This window comes from Xenopus laevis, chromosome 4S, assembly GCF_017654675.1.
Source record: "Xenopus laevis strain J_2021 chromosome 4S, Xenopus_laevis_v10.1, whole genome shotgun sequence".
NCBI lineage: Eukaryota > Metazoa > Chordata > Amphibia > Anura > Pipidae > Xenopus > Xenopus laevis.
The window spans coordinates 128,616,226-128,639,771 of NC_054378.1; the positions used below are offsets into that span (position 1 = coordinate 128,616,226).

The following is a 23,546-nucleotide window of genomic DNA, read 5'->3' on the forward strand; positions in this document are numbered from 1 at the left end:
AGGAGTCAGAGGCAGCAGTGCAGAGAAAGGGACAGACACAATGACAGTTACACAGAACTATAAACCCAGTGAGAATGAGGAATGAATGGATATTGGGAAGTTGTATCAGGAGTCAGAAGCAGCAGTGCAGAGAAAGGGACAGACACAATGACAGTTACACAGAACTATAAACCCAGTGAGAATGAGGAATGAATGGATATTGGGAATAAGATTTTATTTCATTAGGAAAACACAGTGGTGGGATCAGTTCCCCTTTAAATGAGAGTTTGAGTGACTGAGAATTTCCAGCTGATTGGGGGGGGGGTGATATTTCTATGAGAAGTTTGAGGGAAGGAGAATACGTTTGTGGTGTGACAGGGGGGGGCAGTTTATGACAGTGGCTCAGAGGTGATGGGAAGAAGCAGAAGGGTCGCAGACTCTGAGCCCGGGGAACAGGAGGAGGAGCCAGAGGAGCGGGAGGGAGGGAGGCGAGTGAGTCTCGGGCAGAGTTTCAGGGAGGAATAATCAGTTCTCGGTCTCTCTCCTCCTTCCCAACTCCGCTCCTTTGACATTCGCACAGGGGACACGAGTGCAGCGCAGGAGACTCCTCTAAAGGGGGGCACAAACCCCAACTGGGACTGACACCCCTGTATCTCAGAAGAGCCACTCGCACCCAAGGATTTACAAACTACAGAAAATACCCTGTTACCCCACACTGTACCCGACTGTCAGGTTCCCCGGGATTTTCTCAGGATCACCCCCACCTGCAGTGGGACACCCCAGAACAGCAGCACACTGCACCCCAATACTGGTACATGGTAGCCTCAGGATTGCGCAGCTGCACCCCAATACATGTACAGGGTTACTCCAACACTGGCACAGGGTCACCCCAGGACTGGCACAGGGTCACCCCAGGACTGGCAGAGCTGCACCCCAACACTGACACAGGGTCACCCCAGGACTGGCACAGGATTAGTTGAACACTGCGTAAACCCCATAACAGCCCCCCCCCAGTGTGCTGACACAGAATCAGTAACCCCTGAACTGTCACAGCTGCACCCCAATTAAGAGACACTGGCACCACAAGAGCAAACCCCACTGCACCCCCAGACGACCATACGGGGAGTCACTGCCTCAGGATCTGCCGAGAGCAACTGCAGCCCCCGGACCCCCATGCACCGTGGGACAGTGAGTAATGCAGAGAGGTGAGAGCAGGAGTATTAGTAACAATAGTATTAATGACATGTGCCACCGTGTTCTTATTGTGTCCAATTAGCTAATTACCTAATGTCACTAAATCTGTAGCACAAACATGACTTTCCCTTCCCACCTAAACACTGCAGCAGAGCAGAAGAGCTTACAGTCTATTACTGCACATTGGTCCCCATTCCATCCAGAAATACTACAGTTCTGACTATTATAGAACATGTTGGTACATAGGGAACATGTGCCCTTGAGCCTGGCAGTGGGGGGAGCCTGTCGGATATAAATAATTAATAATTAAGTGCAAGACATACAGTGTAATGTGTGTATGGAGACACTTTATTTGTAGATTCCTCACTTCCTGCAGAACTCTGCTGAATGGGGTGCTAGAGCCCTGCAGGATGGGGTGCTAGAGTTCTGCTCGACTGGGTCCTAGAGTTCTGCAGGACTTGATTCTAGAATTCTGCAGGGTGGGGTGCTAGAGCTCTGCAGATGGGTTCTAGAACCATGAAGGATGGGGTACTAGAGCTCTGCTGGACCCGGTTCTAGAATTCTGCAGGATGGGTGCTAGAGCTCTGCAGGATGGTGTGCTAGAGCTCTGCTGGACTTGGTTCTATAATTCTACAGGATGGGATGCTAGAGCCTGCAGTATAGAGTGCTAGAGCTCTGCAGATGGGATTCTATAGCCCTGCAGGATGGAGTACTAGAGCTCTGCTGGACTTGGTTGTAGAATTCTGTAGAATTCTGATGGGGTGCTAGAGCTCCAGGGCCGGGGACCAATGTAGAGTAAAGTACAGGTAACACCAATAATTAATTCAATTAATTTGACCTTCGATACAAATGTTTTCTTTCATGTAATCTCTTTTCTTTGAAGCTGAAGTCTGTTTTTTATTTAACTCTTTCTGTACAGATATGGGAATAAAACCTGAGTAAATAGATAGACTGGGCTAAATAAATAATGTATCTAATATAGTTAGTTAGACAAAAATATAATGTATAAAGGCTGGAGTGACTGGATGTGTAACATAACAGAACACTACTTCCTGCTTTTCAGCTCTCTTGCTTTCCACTGATTGGTTACCAGGCAGTAACCAATCAGTGACTTGGGTGGGGGTCACATAGGTCATATCTGTTGCTTTTGAATCTGAGCTGAATGCTGAGGATCAATTACAAACTCACTGAACAGTTACGTCCCATGTGGCCCCCCTTATAGTCACTGACTTAAGGTGGCCATACACGGGCCGATAAAAGCTGCCGACAGACCGTGTTGGCAGCTTATTGGCCCGTGTATGGGGCCCCCCCGACGGGGTTCACCGATCATGATCTGGCCGAAAGTCGGCCAGATCTCGATTGGATGGGACAGAAAATCCCGTTGCATCGCGGCCGCATCTATTCGTTGATGCGGTCCCGCGATCCGACCGCCCGTTTGGGCACCGTTACATTTTTGCCTAACTAACTATATTAGATACATTATTTATTTTGCACAGACTATTTATTTACCCAGTTTTTATTTTTACACTGAACTATTCCTTTAATATACTGTATAAAAGGGAATGGCTGGAATAGAAATTGTTTACTTACCACAGAAAACATTGTGTAATATTAAGCAAAACGGAGCCAAACGTGGGAGAGAGAACTTCCTGCTGATCATGTTTTTATTTCCAGTCTGGCAGAAAACAGCAGCTGTGTCTCGCTTTATGGCAGGGATCAGAGCCAGTCTGTCACAGGACAAAACACGATCAATTATCTCCTATCTGAAAAAAATTCTTTACATTTACTGCACTGCTGCTTTGACTCCCCAGCCATTAATAGCTCAGTGGGCAGTTAGTAACACATGTTCATTGGAACAGAATGTGGGATGTGCTGGTTTGTCATGTGATTGTCGCATGTGTCATGTGATTCACCTCTGTGCCCCCCATCAGTCTTTGCACATTGAGCCTCACACCAAACACCCAGTTACAGTTGCTCAGGGATCCTCGTGGGACGTCATTTATACAATAACAGACATTTTACTCACTGGTTTCTAAACAGAGACAAAATACCTTTGTTGGTTCTCTATCGAGGAGTGTCTCTTGGGTCGGACACCTTGCTTTTTTTTTTTTTTTCGGTCTTTTGGGGTCTACCGCTTGGGTGCTCTGTGGGGGTGAGACACTGGGTAACTGGGTGCTGTGTGGAGGTGAGACACTGGGTAACTGGGTGCTGTGTGGAGGTGAGACACTGGGTAACTGGGTGCTCTGTACGGGTGAGATGCTGGGTAACTGGGTGCTCTGTGGAGGGGATACACTAGGTAACTGGATGCTGTGTGGAGGTAAGACACTGGATAACTGGGTGCTCTGTAGCGGTGAGACACTGGGTAACTGGGTGCTGTGTGGAGGTGAGACACTGGGTAACTGGGTGCTCTGTGGAGGTGAGATGCTGGGTAACTGGGTGCTCTGTGGAGGTGAGATGCTGGGTAACTGGGTGCTGTGTGGGGATGAGACACTGGGTAACTGGGTGCTCTGTGGGGGGGTGAGACACTGGGTAACTGGGTGCTCTGTGGGGGGTGAGACACTGGGTAACTGGGTGCTGTGTGGAGGTGAGACGCTGGGTAACTGGGTGCTCTGTGGAGGTGAGATGCTGGGTAACTGGGTGCTGTTTGAGGGTGAGACACTGGGTAACTGGGTGCTGTGTGGAGGTGATACACTGGGTAACTGGGTGCTGTGTGGAGGTGAGACACTGGGTAACTGGGTGCTCTGTGGAGGTGAGACACTGGGTAACTGGGTGCTCTGTGGGGGGGTGAGACACTGGGTAACTGGGTGCTCTGTGGGGGGCGAGACAGTGGGTAACTGGGTGCTGTGTGGAGGTGAGATGCTGGGTAACTCGGTGCTGTTTGGGGGTGAGACACTGGGTAACTGGGTGCTCTGTGGGGGGTGAGACACTGGGTAACTGGGTGCTCTCTGGGGGGGGTGAGACACTGGGTAACTGGGTGCTGTGTGGGGGTGAGACACTGGGTAACTGGGTGCTCTGTGGGGGGGTGAGACACTGGGTAACTGGGTGCTCTGTGGGGGGTGAGACACTGGGTAACTGGGTGCTGTGTGGAGGTGAGACACTGGGTAACTGGGTGCTCTGTGGAGGTGAGATGCTGGGTAACTGGGTGCTGTTTGAGGGTGAGACACTGGGTAACGTGGGTGCTGTGTGGAGGTGATACACTGGGTAACTGGGTGCTGTGTGGAGGTGATACACTGGGTAACTGGGTGCTGTGTGGAGGTGAGACACTGGGTAACTGGGTGCTCTGTGGAGGTGAGACACTGGGTAACTGGGTGCTCTGTGGGGGGGTGAGACACTGGGTAACTGGGTGCTCTGTGGGGGGCGAGACAGTGGGTAACTGGGTGCTGTGTGGAGGTGAGATGCTGGGTAACTCGGTGCTGTTTGGGGGTGAGACACTGGGTAACTGGGTGCTCTGTGGGGGGGTGAGACACTGGGTAACTGGGTGCTCTCTGGGGGGGTGAGACACTGGGTAACTGGGTGCTGTGTGGAGGTGAGACACTGGGTAACTGGGTGCTCTGTGGGGGGTGAGACACTGGGTAACTGGGTGCTGTGTGGAGGTGAGAGAGTGGGTAACTGGGTGCTCTGTGGGGGGCGAGACACTGGGTAGCTGGGTGCTGTGTGGGGGTGAAATGATGGGTAACTGGGTGCTCTATGGAGGTGAGACACTTGGGTGCTTGGTGCATCAGTAGACTGTTCCAATCAAATGCCCTGTGGCACCCTAGCGTGTGTGTTTTGTGGGACCTGAAATAGGCAAGTGGATTGTAGGCTGTGTTTGGACGAGCTGATTGGTGCTCTGTAGGGACAAGACGCTTGGGTGCTTCTGAACCAATGTGGGTGTGATTGGGCAGCATGCCGCCCCCCTAAAATTCTGCCGCCCTAGGCCCGGGCCTATTTAGCCTTTCCACAAATCTGGGGTTTGGTGGGGATGTGCCAATTGAGTGCCCAGAATAATTTGTGTTGTAAGAGCAGCATAAAGGAGAGATGGAACAGAGAGGAGGTGCAGGAAATTGTTCTCTATTTAATACTTTCAGCTTTTTTAGTTTAAAGTATCAACTGTTGGCTGGTTGCTGGGGGGGGGGGCTGTATTTATATTTAAGTCTTATGCCATAGAAAAGGGGGAGACAGAGAACAGCCTTCCAGCAGGGGTGGCAGGTCTAATACAGAAAAGGAACTAGAGTGGGGGTTGAGGAAAGGGAATATTAGAAATGTTGTCTGATAAAAAGGAGCTAGAGACAAGGAAAAGACCCCCTGCCAATATCATATCCACTAATACATTGAGGTATATAATCTACCCCTGTGAGAGAGAGCGAGAGGCAATTGTTAGTGCATCACATAGGAGCAAGTACAGTATGTTCTATATGAAGTGGCAGAGAACAGATCAATTCTATTCTATAATTAAATGGTTTATTGAGTTGCCCCCTAGCGAGAGATGACGCGGCAGCCTCTGGGTTCTGCTTGTCCCTATTATACGTTTCTGTATAAAGTTACAATGGGCATTATGCCCCCAGCCAGATGTAGTCTTACAGTTAATCAGTAGGAACCGAGGGGTTAATGTGTTATTATGGGGACATCAGGCAGTGTTAACCCTTTACATATTATAGGGTTGGCCCTAGGGTTAAGAACGAGACTTGAGCTCAGGGTCTATGATGTTGGAGCCCTGTGCTGTTGCTGGATCCTTTATGCTATAGAATGGTTGTGGATGTGATAGGGACCTTAAAGTGTAAGCTCACAGGGACAGGAACTGACGGGAATGTGAAAGACCCCCTTGAATTGTAAGCTCCGCTAGCTCAGGTACTCAGTGGAATGTGATAGGGACATTAGACTGTAAGCTCACTGAGACAGAGACTGATGGGAATGTCACAGGCCCCCTTAGAGTGTAAGCTCTACTGGGACTGAAAGAAATGTGAAAGACCTCTCTTATATTGTAAGCTTCCACTAGCTCAGGGATATCAGGGATAGGAATATCATAGGAACTCTAGATTGTAGGCAAAGACTGATGGAAATGTAATAGGGGCCTGTAATTGTAAACTCACTGGGACAGGGACTGATAGGAATGCGATAGACCACATAGATTGTAAGATTAAAGGGCATGTAAAGGCAAAAAAATAAAATCTAATTTTTATTTTCTTTGATGAAAAATAAATCTATCTCCAATATACTTTAATTAAAAAATGTGTACCGTTTTTATAAGAAACCTGACTGTATGCAGTGAAATTCTCCCTTCATTTACTGCTGTGGATAGGAATTGTCAGACGGTCCCTAACTGCTCTGCAGGGAAACAATCATACTTATGTACAGCAGGGGGAGCCCCCGCCTTACTTCCCAGCCATGCAGAACTCAAGCAGCTTTGTTTGTTTCCCTGTAGAGCAGTCGGCGACTGTGTAGAGATTTGTATTGGATTTTATTTTTGCCTTTACATCCCCTTTACTGTTTCCAACTCCAGCGGCAGGGACAAAGATCATGGAGCCAGATTTAAACAGATAAACTGGGATTCTATTTGGAGGATTATTTTGCTGCAGCCACTGGTTCTGCAGAGTTGGAGAAAGTTTATATTAAACAATAGAAAAACTATAAAATCCACATTAGATTACATGACAACACAGGACCCAGTGCAGTCTGTATATTCTGATTATTAATCAGTCTTGTTGTATCGGCTTCTGGCAGATATTATTTGACTTGTGCTGGTTTGATCATTTATGACGATCCCTAAGCAGCCCAGACCTCACTGAGCATGTGCACAGTCTTGGTCTTGTAAAGATGTATAACAAAGTTACAAGATGGTGACCCCCTGTGGCCAACTTTGAAAGCATAAATCATTTGTTTGATTAGACTTGTGGTGCAGTAAGTTCATGTTTATGTTTAGTATACAAAATACAGCATTTCTAGCCTTATTCTATTTTAGAATTTCCTTGTCCTTTAAAGGAGTAGGGAATAATGGGAATGTGATAGGGACCTTAGATTGTATGCCCATTGGGACAGGGAGTGTTAGGAATGTGATAGGCCCCTTAGGGTAACATAGTAACATAGTAACATAGTAACATAGTAAGTAAGATTGAAAAAAGACACATGTCCATCGAGTTCAACCTTTTTTTTTTTTTTATTAACTACCTATCTGCCAGTTGATCCAGAGGAAGGCAAAAAACCCATCTGAAGCCTCTCCAATTTGTCTTAGAGGGGGAAAAATTCCTTCCTGACTCCAAAATGGCAATGGGACCAGTCCCTGGATCAACTTGTACTATGAGCTATCTCCCATATCCCTGTATTCCCTTACTTGCTAAACACCATCCAACCCCTTCTTATACCTATCTAATGTATCAGCCTGTACCCCTGATTCATTTCCCAGCTCTCCCTGTAACACCCCTTTCCCTCCTCTAATCTCATTGGCTCCCTCCTGTCTGCTGGGAGGAGCTACTGGTGAATAAATCATCCGACCCTTCCTTGTACCTATCTAATGTATCAGCCTGTACCACTAATTCAGGGAGACAATTCCACATCTTCACAGCTCTCACTGTAAAAAACCCCTTCCCAATATTTAGGCGGAACCTCTTTTCTTCTAATCGGAATGGGTGACCTCGTGTCAGGGTGAAGACACACAGAGCTACTAGTAGCAGATTGCAGATATTTGGCTTTGCTAAGACGCTACATGTGTTTTACCTGAGTCAATTCTCAGTATTGTCTATGGCGGGGCATTTTGTAGCCACAAAAAACAGCTGCTAGTAATAGCTCTGTGTGTCTTCGCCCTGAGGGTAAAGTCGCCCGAAGTTTCCTCGGGCGAACTTGGAAAATGAATCGCCGCGAGTGCCATGCCGCAGGTCATTTTTCATTCTAGCAGGCGGAAGACAGGGGGAAGCAGTTCGGGGAGATTAGTCGCCCCAAAGAAAGAAAATCTCCCCAAATCTCCCAGTGTGACCTTACCTTAAAGGGCCTATCATATTCTTAACACTCCCTGTCCCAGTGAGCATACAATCTAAAGTCACTATCACATTCCCATCAGTGCCTGGAAACTAATTATGTATAATCTCTGGACAGAGCTGTGGGTTCTATAAAGAATAATAATCTTGTCCTTACTTACAGCTATAGATTAGGGCCCATGGCAGTCCGTATACCTGACAAGCAATGTTCTACTAAATGTTCCAGCAACCACAGGGTTCATTTTATGGCAAGCAGATTTTTCTGGATTTCCATGATCCCTCTGTGTCCACCATTCATGTCCAGCCCCCCTGACATCCCCGTGTTTCTTAAAAGATGAACTAACTATTGTTGCTCCAGTAAAAAGACGTTAAATTCCAGCCATAAAGCAAGTGAGGACTGCAGTTTCTGTACCAGAGTTGCACTTAGACAGGTGCTTATGGCAACCAATATATTTTTTTTATTATTCCTCCTGTGCTGGCTGAAACAGCTAATTACTGGACCTGACAGGGGACACCCATGTTCTGCCAATCTTCTACCCCTGCCTTATGCAGCACTGCCGAAAGATGGCAAACAGGGATGACAGTTCTTATTGTTGGCCCTGATCTGTCAGTATGTAGAATCTCATTGACCTTGCCAAGTGATCCCCCCGAGGTGCTGGCACCATTCATCTGCTTCCTTTGATTGTGTAGTTGCTCGGCAGAACTGAGCGATGTCCTGGCACTCAGGAGGCACACTCATTTGCTAATTGGGCCACTTAATCAGTGAAAGGGAAAGATAGAGTTGAGACTTGTCCAGCCTATAGGAAAGAGGATAGTTGTGCCCACAAGATGTTCATTTTCTTATTAGAAACAATGGAATTCCGCTGTGTCTGAGCTGTCGGAGAGGGATATTTAGGTTGCAGTAGAAGTCCGAGCTGTTCAAACATAAGTCAATGTTGCATTAAGCTTATATTGAGAAGATGCATTTCCACTAATGTTTTTTTCCATCAGTAGACCTTGAGCCGGTGAGCCCAGCACTGTCTGGAAAAAAAAAGCTTCATTAGATCAGACACACTTTTGGGTTATTCCTATTATTCAGGTTTTTAGTTAATTGCCTCGTAAATTTAGCAGTATTCGTTTATTTCTAAACTAATGTAGAGTCAGGCAGGCACACAGGAATACATTGTGAGTTCTACTTTTTTGCATATTATATGGTTGATTGGATTCATTTAAATTCAGCAAAATAGTTGTAATGCAATGAAGTGCTAGTTTGTGTGGCATTGTAACATCAGAGTCTGATCACGATAACATCACTTAAGGTAGGCCCCATGCTTCAGATAGTAAGCTCCTATGTTTATTATTTTAAAAATCAGTATCATACATTTTCAGGTGGGGGTTCACCAAATCCACAATTTTGCATATAACTGTTTGGCCAAATACTACACCAAATCTTAACACTCAATTGCCGTTTCAGCAAAATTGCATGGAAATTGCCCCTAAAGGTGGCCATACATGGAGAGATCCGTTCGTTTGGCGATGTCGCCAAATGAGCGGATCTCCCTCTGATATGCCACCTTGAGGTGGGCAATATCGGGCTGATCCGATCGTGGGCCCTGGGGCCCAACGATCGGATCCTAACGGGTGGTCGGATCGCGGGACCGCATCAACGAATAGATGCGGCTGCAATCCGACGGGATTTTTTGTCCAGATCTCGATCGGTGAAGCCCGTCGGGACCCCATACACGGGCCAATAAGCTGCCGACACGGTCTGTCGGCAGCTTTTATAGGCCCGTGTATGGCCACCTTTAGGATGATAACTGAATCCAGATCTTGCCAGATGTGCTGAATTGACCGATTCTATATTTGGTTCATCCTTGTTTCACCTCTAAGGCTCATGGCACATAATTGCCCAGTCAAGTAGCCCCCTGTCATTTGCTGAAATTCAAACTACCTGTAACCATTGGTGGCAGGTGGATTAAAGTCTCAAAAAGTTTACATTGGGGTCTACCTGGGTAGTTGTCCAGTAGTGATGCCTGAGGGACCTGGGGGTCCTGTTGGTTTGGGACAATACATACACAAAATATTTGGGCCTTCAGCAGGCTTGGGCTGAGATCTTCCTGCTACCCTTGCTGCCCTTCTCGTCTGTGCCCTACAGTATTTTGGAAGAATTCCTGTAGACCTGTGTGCCATTGGATGTCGCTGACTTGTACCCTACAGTATGCCCCACTTTTACCCCTACTTATAAGCCACAATTTTTCTGCCAGCTCATCACTATTTTGCAGGGCCAAGAGACTGTCATCCCTGTTTGCCATCTTTCGGCAGTGCTGCATAAGGCAGGGGTAGAAGATTAGCAGAACATGGGTGTCCCCTCTCAGGACCAGTAATTAGCTGTTTCAGCCAGCCACAGGAGGAACAATTAAAAAATGTATTGGTTGCCATAAGCACCTAAGTGCAACTCTGGTACAGAAACTGCAGTCCTCACTTGCTTTATGGCTGGAATTTAACATGTCTTTTTACTGGAGCAACAATAGTTAGTTCATTTTACAAGAAACACAGGGATGTCAGGGGGGCTGGACATGAATGGTGGACACAGAGGGATCATGGAAATCCAGAAAAATCTGCTTGCCATAAAATGTAAGAGTTAGGGGCATTTGTCCTGGGTAGCAGCTAGGCTGGGGGGGGCAGTCTTGGTGACGAGGGTTACTTACCATCAATACAGTTTCAGTGTGACAAGCCTTGTTTCAGGTCATTGCTCCCCATCTGCAGCTATTGGTGCAAATATATCCCCATTATTTGTCTCACCTGCACTGGGATTCCACCTGGAAAAACGACATGCGCTGAGGATAATAAGGTTCCTGCCACTACAGGGTGCGCTGCATATTATTGAATCACAAGGAGTTTGCATTAATGAATGTTTTAGGGCTCTTACTGACGAGCGGTTGTAGCTGCGCTCCCCTGCGTTCCGTTTTTCTGCGTTCAGCCGCAGGGGAGCGCAGGAATAGATGCATTTAGCTTTTTTTAGCTCTGCGGCTGAACGCAGAAAAACGGAACGCAGGGGAGCGCAGCTTCAACCGCTCGTTAGTAAGAGCCCTTAATCCACACTAATTACATTAATGACCTGCACTGCTGATATTTGGATTTTTTTAAGTAACCTTTCTTGGCTTTCAGTGGCTCTGCACAGTGTTCCCTAGTAAACGCAGCATTTTGGAATTGTTTAGAGAAGATTAAGGGGCCGAGCGTGACTGGGCTTGTGATCTGTCAGGGAGCTGAACCCTTGGAAGGAAACTGCTATTTCTCTAACATTTAAGCTTTCTGGGAAGGGTTTTCTGGCCGCTCTCCCCAATAGGAAACCTTGTCATGTTTGTTTTCCTTCTTAGCAAAACTAGGAATAATTCACTAAATTCTCTGTTCCCTATTATGTTCTCTTCTGTTCTATTCACTTATTTTCAATTCTCTTTTCTTCTGTTATACATGGGTGCCGTGTGCAGTCGAGCCCTCTCATAAACTTAAAGCAGCATTTTCCAAATTTTTATTGGTTCAAACTCTCCTTTTGCGGTCCCAGCCCTTATTAGTTGTAAGAAAGGTACAGAAAGAAAGAAACATTGTAGCAAAACCACAAGCTTCTCTAGTTGTTGCTAAAGGTCTGATTGGGTTGCACCTCCACTGCCCAGATTCTCACCCCTCTAAACATCTGCAATGTCTGTAGGTAACTGGTCCCTTTTTGCTTTATCCCGGGTAGATTGTAAACATTTAAGCCAAAGTCAACACTAATTGGAACCCTCTACATCTCTACAATTTGGGTATTAAAGGGATACAGTCATCCTATGAAGGTACATTTAAGATGGGCTTGTGATTGGTTGACCCTCAGGTTCAATTGCACACAAAGGGGTGGCCTCTGCACTCTTCTGCCAGCCAATGACCTCTGTGCATAAGGCTGAGGTAGAGGGAGCAGTTTAAAAGGTGAAAAATCAAATGTTTTACAGTTAAAAGATTCACAGTTTTTTAGTTGCCAAGGGATACAGGACTTTGTTAGCTCCCATTGGCCTTGGATTAGACTGCATGGCATTTTTAAAGGCAAAGAAATAATTTCCAGACTAAATCCACCAAGGAATTTGCTGATTGGCGCCCAACTAACACATAGCGTACAAGAATATGGCTCATGCTTGGCTCAGGCACAAGTGCTTTCCTGAAATAATGCTCAGTATATTAAGCACTAGGCTTAGAGTGTAAGCTCTGCAGGCTATGAAGAGCAAGACAGCTGCCTTTTGCTTGAAGACCACATGCCAGGTGTGCCATGGGCCTTATACAGAGGCGGAGGTCTGGTAAAGATGTAAAAAGAGATTTTGTGGCTTGTGGTGGCCCCCAAATCAGTATCTCTCCTCCTTCAGAGACAGCTCTGTGGCAGTGGGTTTATCTGGGTATTATAGATATTTAGGCTGCACAATGGTCTTCTTATCCACACTAATGAGTGACTGGTGTGTTAGTAAGGACTCTGAGGCTGATTATTCATGGAATGTAACATGATAGGAGAGGTGCCGGTTACAATGGGATGATTCACACTTATTAATCCGTGTTGGGTAAGAAAACAAACCATTTGGAGCACACGGTTTTCTCACTCTGGGATCAGTTACACCTTGGAATTTCATGTTGCGCCCCAAACCAAAGTGTCATGTTTAGTAAAGTAGAGAAGTTTAGGGAAATTGTTAATATATATATATGTACAAAAAGAAGTAGCAACAGCACTCACGCTTTACAGCAAGTTCAGCGGTGCACGTCCCTTGGGGATTCCGGCCAGTCCTCCACAATCTAGAAACGTAGTAACGGACAGCACTCGCTTGTAATGCTCAAAGGTTTCTTTATATCAAATCTTATAAAATTACATCACCATATGTGTGCACATATAAAACGCGACGTTTCGAGCCTGCATAGGCTCTTTATCAAGCCATGTGTAGCAATGGTATCAAGAACAAACATAATCCATATGAGTATTTAAGGATCATCAAGGGAAGTGACATAGCAACATATTCCTTATCCTCTATACAGGGTTGATACAATGCATACTGAACACTGGCTGAATTAAATACATAATACATGTAGAAACAGATATAGCTACAAAAATAAATACAAATTGTAATCCTTATTGAGGCCTGCTGGATGAAGTGAATTTAATCTTTTAATCCACCATACTTCCCGTTGTTTGAGCCTAAGTTCACAGTCTCCTCCCCTAACTAATGGGGGCACATGTTCTAGTACCATGAACCGTAGTTGATCCACAGTATGGCCCTTTTCTTTGAAATGACGTGACAATGGTAAAGCAATATTTCCCAATTTAATGGTAGACTTGTGTTGTGATATCCGTGATTTGACCTTTTGGATAGTTTCCCCAACATAGATCATACCACATGGGCAAACTATCGCATACACCACAAATTGTGATAAGCAGGTATGGTATCCCCTAATTTGAATGGAATCTCCCGTACCTGGATGTAGAAAAGATTTGCCTTTAATCACATGTCTGCACTGTTTGCAATCAAGGCAAGGATACATGCCACTGTTGCGTTGTCCCAAAAATGTGCTTGCAACTGGTTTCTCTTTTGGCACTGAAGACTTGGTTAGTTTGGACCCTATGGTTTTTCCTCTTTTGTACGATATCAGTGGAGGGGAAATAAATTCCCTCACTGTAGGATAGGCTCTACATAGAATCGGCCAATGTTTCTGTAGGATGCCATTTATTTGTCTAGACAGCCCACCATATTGTGTAACAAAGGTAATTCTGGGGCCCTTCACTTTTTTAGATTTTGACTGTCCTGTGGCCTTTTCAGCTTTATCCAATACTTGTGATGGATACCACCTCTTTTTAAATTTGTGTCTCATTTGTTTAATTTGGACATCCCTAATCGCTGGGTCACTAACCAATCTATGAACCCGTGTTAACTGGCTGATCGAATGCTTGGTGTGCCTGGGGTGGTTGCTATCAAAGTGTAAAATCTGATTTCGGTCAGTAGATTTAGAGTATAATTTAGTTTGTAGCCCTCCTTCTCTATAGACTAGTACATCCAAAAAAGAAATTTCTTTAACATCATGAGTAAGCGTGAATTTGATAGAGGGATGAAAACAATTGAGATGATCGTGGAACCGAGAAAGGGAACCAGTGTCACCCCGCCATACTACAAAAATATCGTCGATATATCTCCACCAGGCCACACAGTGTTCCTGGTAGAGAGCATCGCGATATATGAGCTGTTCTTCAAGCCAAACCATGAAGGTATTGGCATATGACGGGGCGACATTGGATCCCATCGCGGTTCCACGTAACTGTAAGTAAAATACTTCCTGAAAAACAAAATAATTCAGTCTCAATATGATCTCTAACGCCTCCAGAAAAAATTGAATTTGTGACTCCTGATATTGGTTACTTCCACGTAACATCCATTCACATGCCTTCAGTCCCTCATCATGAGGTATGGAGGTGTACAAACTGGACACATCGAATGTGGCCAGTGTCACTTCCTCACAATCTGAAATATTAAGACCATCCAGTCTCTGTAAAAAATGACCACTGTCCTTAACATAAGACAGAGTTTCAGTCACCAAAGGTCCCAGAATGCGATCCAAAAAAATTGCCAAAGGGCAAAAGACTATATCTGTTTCTACATGTATTATGTATTTAATTCAGCCAGTGTTCAGTATGCATTGTATCAACCCTGTATAGAGGATAAGGAATATGTTGCTATGTCACTTCCCTTGATGATCCTTAAATACTCATATGGATTATGTTTGTTCTTGATACCATTGCTACACATGGCTTGATAAAGAGCCTATGCAGGCTCGAAACGTCGCGTTTTATATGTGCACACATATGGTGATGTAATTTTATAAGATTTGATATAAAGAAACCTTTGAGCATTACAAGCGAGTGCTGTCCGTTACTACGTTTCTATATATATATATATATATATATATATATATATATATATATATATATATATATATATATATATATATATATATATATATAATACACAAAAGCCATGAATATCCTGTAAATGATATCCTTATAAACGGTGAGTTCTGATGTCATCAGTTATAAACGGTGAGTTCTGATGTCATTTCTGTCACATGACTCACTGAAACTTGTGTATTATAATAAATAAAGTACCCCCAGTTGCAAAATATGAGAATATTAGAAGTTACCTCGGAGTTCCATGACTTGTATAAAAACACTCGGCCTTCGGCCTCGTACTTTTATATGGTCATGAAACTCCTCAGTAACTTATAATATCCTTATATTTTACAAGAGGGGGTACTTTATTCACTATATATATATGTGTGTATAAGGAAGAACGGTAGCGCACTCCTGGGACTTGAATAAAAATGTACTTTATTTCAGCATGGTAAAAAAATCTATATATATATATCTTTATAAATTTTCCCAGTGTGCACCTCATTTTTTGGATTTTTGTATGCGGCATCTGGATGGTAGCACCTGGGTCGGATGTTTATTTCATTTGTTTAGTGGTGTGCTGAACATATTGGACTATTTATATATATATATATATATACATACATACAGAGTGGTCTGAAAAACTATTTGCCCCCTTCCTGATTTCTTATTCTTTTGCATGTTTGTCACACAAAATGTTTCTGATCATCAAACACATTTAACTATTAGTCAAAGATAACACAAGTAAACACAAAATGCAGTTTTTAAATGAGGGTTTTTATTATTTAGGGAGAAAAGAAATCCAAACCTGTGTGAAAAAGTAATTGCCCCCTGAACCTAATAACTGGTTGGGCCACCCTTAGCAGCAATAACTGCAATCAAGCGTTTGCGATAACTTGCAACGAGTCTTTTACAGCGCTCTGGAGGAATTTTGGCCCACTCATCTTTGCAGAATTGTTGTAATTCAGCTTTATTTGAGGGTTTTCTAGCATGAACCGCCTTTTTAAGGTCATGTCACAACATCTCAATAGGATTCAGGTCAGGACTTTGACTAGGCCACTCCAAAGTCTTCATTTTGTTTTTCTTCAGCCATTCAGAGGTGGATTTGCTGGTGTGTTTTGGGTCATTGTCCTGCTGCAGCACCCAAGATCGCTTCAGCTTGAGTTGACGAACAGATGGCCGGACATTCTCCTTCAGGATTTTTTGGTAGACAGTAGAATTCATGGTTCCATCTATCACAGCAAGTCTTCCAGGTCCTGAAGCAGCAAAACAACCCCAGACCATCACACTACCACCACCATATTTTACTGTTGGTATGATGTTCTTTTTCTGAAATGCTGTGTTACTTTTACGCCAGATGTAACGGGACGCGCACCTTCCAAAAAGTTCAACTTTTGTCTCGTCGGTCCACAAGGTATTTTCCCAAAAGTCTTGGCAATCATTGAGATGTTTTTTAGAAAAATTGAGACGAGCCTTAATGTTCTTTTTGCTTAAAAGTGGTTTGCGCCTTGGAAATGTGCCATGCAGGCTGTTTTTGCCCAGTCTCTTTCTTATGGTGGAGTCGTGAACACTGACCTTAATTGAGGCAAGTGAGGCCTGCAGTTCTTTAGATGTTGTCCTGGGGTCTTTTGTGACCTCTCGGATGAGTTGTCTCTGCGCTCTTGGGGTCATTTTGGTCGGCCGGCCACTCCTGGGAAGGTTCACCACTGTTCCATTTTTTGTCATTTGTGGATAATGGCTCTCACTGTGGTTCGTTGGAGTCCCAAAGCTTTAGAAATGGCTTTATAACCTTTGAAATTGAACTCAGGTGTGATAAACCACAGTTAAGTTATTTTTAACAAGGGGGGCAATCACTTTTTCACACAGGCCCATGTAGATTTGGAGTTTTTTTTCTCCCTTAATAATGTAAACCTTCATTTAAAAACTGCATTTTGTGTTCAATTATGTTATCTTTGACTAATAGTTAACGGTTTTTGATGAGCAGAAACATTTAAGTGTGACAAACATGCAAAAGAATAAGAAATCAGGCAAATAGTTTTTCACACCACTGTGTATATCAGGGATCCCCAACCTTTTGAACCTGTGAGCAACATTCAGAGGTAAAAGGAGTTGGGGAGCAACACTACCATGAAAAATGTTCTTGGGGTGCCAAATAAGTGCTGTGATTGGTCATTTGTTAGTCCCTATGTGGATTGTCAACCTACATTGAGACTCTGTTTGGCAGTGCACCTGGTTTTTATACAACCAAAACTTGTCTCCAAGCCAGGAATTCAAAAATAAGCTCCTGCTTTGAGGCCACTGGGAGCAACATCCAAGGGGTTGCAGAGCAACATGTTACTCACGAGCTACTGGTTGGGGATCACTGGTGTATATATATATATATATATATATATATATATATATATATATATATATATATATATATATATATATATATATATATATATATATATGTATGTAGCAAGGAGAGTCCAGAGTCCGCACACACAGGACTTGAGTGAGAAAAAAGTTGTCGTTTATTCAACGTTTCGGCCCAGTCACATGAGCCGTCTTCAGGAAGTGAAGGTGCACCAATGAACATACATATATTTATACACATTAGCAAAACATAAAGTCGCCAAACTACAAAGATAAAAAGGTAGTGAGGGACGTGTGTGTGACGCTTGTGGAGATGACGTCATTTACTGGTCAGACCCGCCAGGTAAGTGCTGAGCGTCCACACATTGTGGGATAAGGAGCGCACACCCATCTCTGTGGCGTGTAGATATGTTAATTGTGAGTAAAAGAGGTGTATAAAAACAAGCTAAAAAAATCGGGAGGGTACCCCCGCCATTAACAGGACCGACCTGCATTCTGCGAGGCACATGAGGAGCAGACAACGAATATCGCCACTATCGCGTGCGAACCGATAGAACGTGCGTTTTCCCTGGTGCTACCCAGAGATCGCACTGGACACGCTGGCCCCTACGGGCAAATGGCTACAAGTATGTACACGGAAGCAGGAGCTGCCGCTTTCCATACGTCTGTGCCCATACCTGTTATCGGTGGCGATATTCGTTGTCTGCTCCTCATGTGCCTCGCAGAATGCAGGTCGGTCCTGTTAATGGCGGGGGTACCCTCCCGATTTTTTTAGCTTGTTTTTATACACCTCTTTTACTCACAATTAACATATCTACACGCCACAGAGATGGGTGTGCGCTCCTTATCCCACAATGTGTGGCCGCTCAGCACTTACCTGGCGGGTCTGACCAGTAAATGACGTCATCTCCACAAGCGTCACACACACACATGTCTCTCACTACCTTTTTATCTTTGTAGTTTGGCGACTTTATGTTTTGCTAATGTGTAAATATAAATATCTGTATGTTCATTGGTGCACCTTCACTTCCTGAAGACGGCTCATGTGACTGGGCCAAAACGGTGAATAAACGACAACTTTTTTTCTCACTCAAGTCCTGTGTGTGCGGACTCTCCTTGATACCGATATTAGAACAGCAAAAGATCCGCACTCATAGGTCTTGTGCAAAAAAGCAAAACATTTTTTATTCTCAACGTTTCGGCTCTTACGCGTGAGCCGTCATCAGGAGGTGCAAGCCAAACCACAAACATACATATTTATACATATAGGTGTACAGAAAAGGCACCAAATGTGATTCAAAAAAATGACTAGGCAGTGGACGTGTATGAACCTATTACATCATAAGTGTAGTTCACCCAATCAGAACCATCGTGAACTCTAACCTCATAATGAGTAATTAATAGGGGCAAACATCTCAACGTGAAATAAGTGTATTTAAGAAAAGTAACACCCTGATCCTGCGATCGTGAAAGATTAAGATTATAAAAGGAAATGTAGTTAGAATTAAAAATAAAAGCACCCCCCGATAGTAAGTTGGTGTGTGGGGGAGGTACCTTCACCTGTCATCTGCCGGGAGTCTGTATGCGGCTTCAAATATCGGGATCTATCGCCACCACTAGAGGTACGGAAAACTACGAATGTACTAGCGGTACCTGCGGAAACGCAACGCATTCCATCTGGAGAACGCCCATAAAAACCTCTGCACCGCCGCAAACACGGTCGCCATACTCTGATCTGCACTGTTGAGGCCACAAGTAGTATCACACACAAGTAGTATCACACACAAGTAGTATCACACACAAGTAGTATCACACACAAGTAGTATCACACACAAGTAGTATCACACACAAGTAGTATCACACACGTATCCTGTAGCTTACCGGCTACTTTCTGCGCTACACGTGACGGCGTTGCCTCTCACCCCAATTTCAGAATAATAAAAAATTGGTCCCCTTTCTGAAGTTTATACAAACAGGAGAAGGTTTGAGGACTCTCGGCAAGCTCTTAAACAGCCGGCTAAATACAGGTCCATGAGGCAAATTGCATCTGCTTCATCTACTTCTGATAGTGACAAGGAGACTAGAAGGATTGGCCAGCTGAAACCAAAGAAATCAGTTGTTGCTCAGATACATGCGCCCAATTTTATCTTCAGCTTGGATGAGGCAAATAATATAGAAGATAAAATGGGAAAGAGAAGGCAATCTGCTCATAAGGACGAGGAAAGCTTTGTTTTCTCAGAACAGGATTTTCCCTCCCTTCCCTCTACTTCCCAGAATGACTGTGCCCATCAGCCCTCAGCATCCAACGAGACCTTCACTCAACCATCAGCCAATAATACAGAGACTTCTGCAGTGTCCTTGGCACTGGGGCATGGGAAGCTGAGTGAGCAGGAATTGACGGCAGCTGCCGGTGTGGGAGAGTCTGGAAAGGATGGAGTGGATGGAGTGGAGGCTGGAGCAGACTGTGTGAATGCAAGTGATGTTATGGAGTGCGGAGGTGGAGACATCAGTGAAAGTGTTGCAAGGCAGTGTGTGGAATCTGTGCTTGGTGATCTTTATGAAGTCAACAAAGATGCAAATTCATTGGCCAATGATACAATCATAGGCGGATTTTAATTAAGGCTTGGGAAGGCTAAGCCTTCCCAAACCTTTGTCCATTGTAAATGTACCCTACCTTGTCTGAAATATTGTGCTGGAGAAGGTTCTAACTAAAAATCAAAAGTGATTGATCTAGCACTGGCACTGGCAAAGTTCCGTGGGATGGGTGTGATAGAGAAGTGATGAGTAAGACAGTAACAATCAAGCCTGATATACTCCACCTTGCTGTCTCAGGAGTTGTTCCTTGGTTCCTAGGCTCAAAATCTATTGCTCTTCCCTGCCCTGCTTCCAAGAACAATTGCCTGGCCAGCAGGGGGAGGGGCTACACGGCGCTAAATCTACAGCGCAGGAAAACTGAAGCTCAGAGCAGCAGAAGGTGTGGAATATAATTACCTATTAATAATAATCATCCTGCTATTCATGCATTACATGTGGCTGCATTTCTTTATATATGATTTTGTTGTATATGGGAGCTGAAGGAGTTGTTTGCGGATTTCTAGAATACCAAATACTACAGACACAAGTGTAAGGTTGAGAGTCTTTTGTGGCTGTAAGAGTTAATCTTGCTGGGAATGGAGTGTGGGGAGGCAGGAATATGAATTCTACTGGGATTTATGGGGGAATGTTTTAGTTGGAGGGGTTATTTTGGGGGCTTAAAAAGTTTTGGAAATGCAGCAAATGAAGTGTGGGGAAGTGATGTGAGGGCTGGGCCTGCTGGTCCCTGTGGGAAAGAAAAAAATAACATACTGGGAGCTGAATGTAAGGTAGTTGTGAGTATTGAATTCATCTAATATTAAAGGGCACCTGTTGGGAAATAATATTATAGCCCAAGGTATGGGCTAACACTCCGGTTGAGGGTAACATTTGTTTTTTTTAAATTCCCCCGCCATCGCAAAGCCACCAGCACCGGGAGGGAGCTCCTGGTACGAGCAGCAGGGCCGCCATTAGAAATCACGGGGCCCCATACAACAAATTTTTCGGGGCCCCCTGGACCCTGCCCCCACTGGTGCCCAAGCCAGATCCTGCCCAAAGACCACACAGACATCAGCGCTAAAAAAGTAACCCCCCCACACACAATAAAAAGCTATTGATGGTCAGGGCCCCCTTATAAGTTAAAAAATAAAACACTGGTGCCAGGGCCCCCCTTACAAGTTAAAAAAAATTGTGGCCCCAAAGAATATCTTTTAAAAAAAACATTGGTGCTAGGGCCCCCCTTACAAGTTAAAAAAATTGAAGCCCCAAATATTTTTTTTAAAAAAAAAACTTCGGTGGCAGGGGCCTATAGAATATTAAAATAATACCTTGGTGGCAATGGGATTAAAAAAAAACACACAAATTGTTCAGTAAAATTGAACTCGTGGCTTCAGGACTTCAATTTCGACTGTTTTCATGACTTCGGGTCTTTTTGCCCCTTCAAGAGTTCGGCTTCGGCTGTTTTGGTGGCTTCAGGTCCTTCGGCTGTTTGGCTTTTCGGCACTTCCGCATTTCAGCTGTTCGGGACTTAGAAAATGGCCGCACGGCTTTGGTGCTCTCAAGTGGGCCCTTCATGCCCGGGACACTTGTCCCCCCCCCTTAATGGTGGCCCTGACAATCGGGCCATGTTGGGGCACACGCATGTGCATAATATATTTTATATCACCTTGCCGTGCTACAAAGTGCATCTTTCTTTTAAAAAGGTTTAAAAAATGTTGTTGTACTTTTAAAGTAAAAAAACATTTATGTATGACACAAAATTATAAAAGAATTGTTGTTAAGTCTATTGTTGACTTATTGCATATAGATACTTAAATTTTTTTTTAGCCTCCCCCAACAAAAAAATCACCATCCGCCTATGGATACAATCTGTTCCTTGTACCACCTCTTTAAGTACTTCCCCTTTAATTTCCATTTCATCTTCTTCTGCTGTACTCACCACTTCTTCTATGGCCTCAACCTTTTCCCAGCCCTTACAGTTGATCGGTGATCAAGATCATAGTCAGGATGAGAGAAGGAGTAGAAGGAGGAGGAGGCACAAGAAAACTAATACCACTTAACTATGGCTTCTTGCCCCCTCAGGTTTATTTCAATGAATGCTTCAAGCATTAAAGTGAAGCCTTAAGCCGCACCTCAGCTGACTTCATCTTCTTGCAAGAGACCAGACTGACTACGTCTTTGGGGGTCCTTTGTTTTGGGTGGGGGACAGGGTTAGTGTGGAGGGAGTGTGTCATGAGGACATTTCAAGACTCTGGATTTGATTATGTAGGTCCTTTCTTATAGGGAGGGGAGGGTATCAGTATGGACAGAGGTTGGACAATGGAAGCTGACTGTCCTCTGGAAGGTGGATCGGGTGGTTTGGTGTTGGTGTGGGTCACATATTACATGAACCGCCCTAAATGGACTCTCACGAATTAGCTTATGTTTCATATTAGTAATTTGAAGTTGTGTATTATTTTGTAAAAGGGTTTTTATGATCTATGTAAATAAAAATTCCTATCTGATCCCCATTGCAAGCAGTCGTGTGTCAGAGAGCTCAGCAATGTCCAGAACAAGCCCAGGCCCTGCTAGGGCTGGTCGGGCTACCAGACAAAGCGAGGCCCAGGCTTTGGGGCCTAGCCTTCCGGCTGAACATACAAGGCCAAAGCTACGCTCCTCTTCTTTGGGAACCCCCAGATCAAGGAGGAGAAACAGCAGTGAGAGTGATGAGGAGATGGAGAAAAGTCTGGCTGAGATCAGAAAACAAAAACAAAGGAATGTACAAGTGGCTCGGGCCCAGGAAGTTGGAAGCCGGCGTGGGGCTCCCACTGAGAAACCCCCCCAGGAAGAATCCAAGCTGAATCCTGCATTACCCCCAGGGAAACAAGGTAAGAAGAAAGAGCAAAAGGCTGAATGTGACCCTGTGTGTGCAGAGAATAAACAGCAGCAGCTGCAGGTTACAGCAGTGAGTGAGTTAAGTAAATGCACTGACACTGAAAGTAAAACCCTGCAAAAGAAATAAACACCTGACAAACCTGCTGATAAAATGCACAAGTTTATTGCACCCCAAACACACAGTGATCCCCCCCTGTCAGACCCTGTGATGCACATGGAGTTGGAGTCTGTGGCCCCTGGGGAGGGAGGTGTCTGTGTTGTGGAGCTGGGAGAGTCTGGGAAGCCAAGTGAACTGACAGTTGCAGCAGACCTGCAGTCTCAGCATGGGGAATCCAAGATGGCGTCGGCAAACACTGCACAAGGAGTTGGGGGCGTCGGCAATGACATCACAAAGGCTCCTGTCAGTCAAACTGAGCCTCTCACCTGTGCAGGTGCAGCCAATGTTACAGCTCAATCACCAGGGGGAGACAATGTGCAGGAGGAACAGCTTGTGAGGAAGAAGGGGGAGGAGCCAACATTTAAAGCAACAGTGGCAAAGCCAAGCAAAGGAGCCATTCCATGCAAAGGCAAGATTAAAGGCAAAGACGAGCCAATCACTGCAGAGGAGGTTGCAGAAGCCTTAAAGGAGCTGCAAACATTACAAAATGAAAAGAAAAAACTGCAGATATCCATAAAGTGTCTGAATAACCTCGTATCCTTTT

General features: G+C 44.7%; 1 protein-coding gene across 1 annotated transcript in view; it reads left to right on the top strand.

Annotated features, from left to right (window-relative positions):
* The first annotated feature begins 534 nt into the window (after positions 1-534).
* The window catches only part of arhgef3.2.S (Rho guanine nucleotide exchange factor 3 S homeolog), a 178,483-nt gene continuing 155,471 nt past the window's right edge, over positions 535-23,546 (top strand). Inside the window, exon 1 of the mRNA XM_041561862.1 lies at positions 535-1,184. Coding sequence (XP_041417796.1) covers positions 1,153-1,184 — 32 coding nt within the window. The 5' untranslated portion in view covers positions 535-1,152. The remainder of the gene's footprint in view (positions 1,185-23,546) is intronic.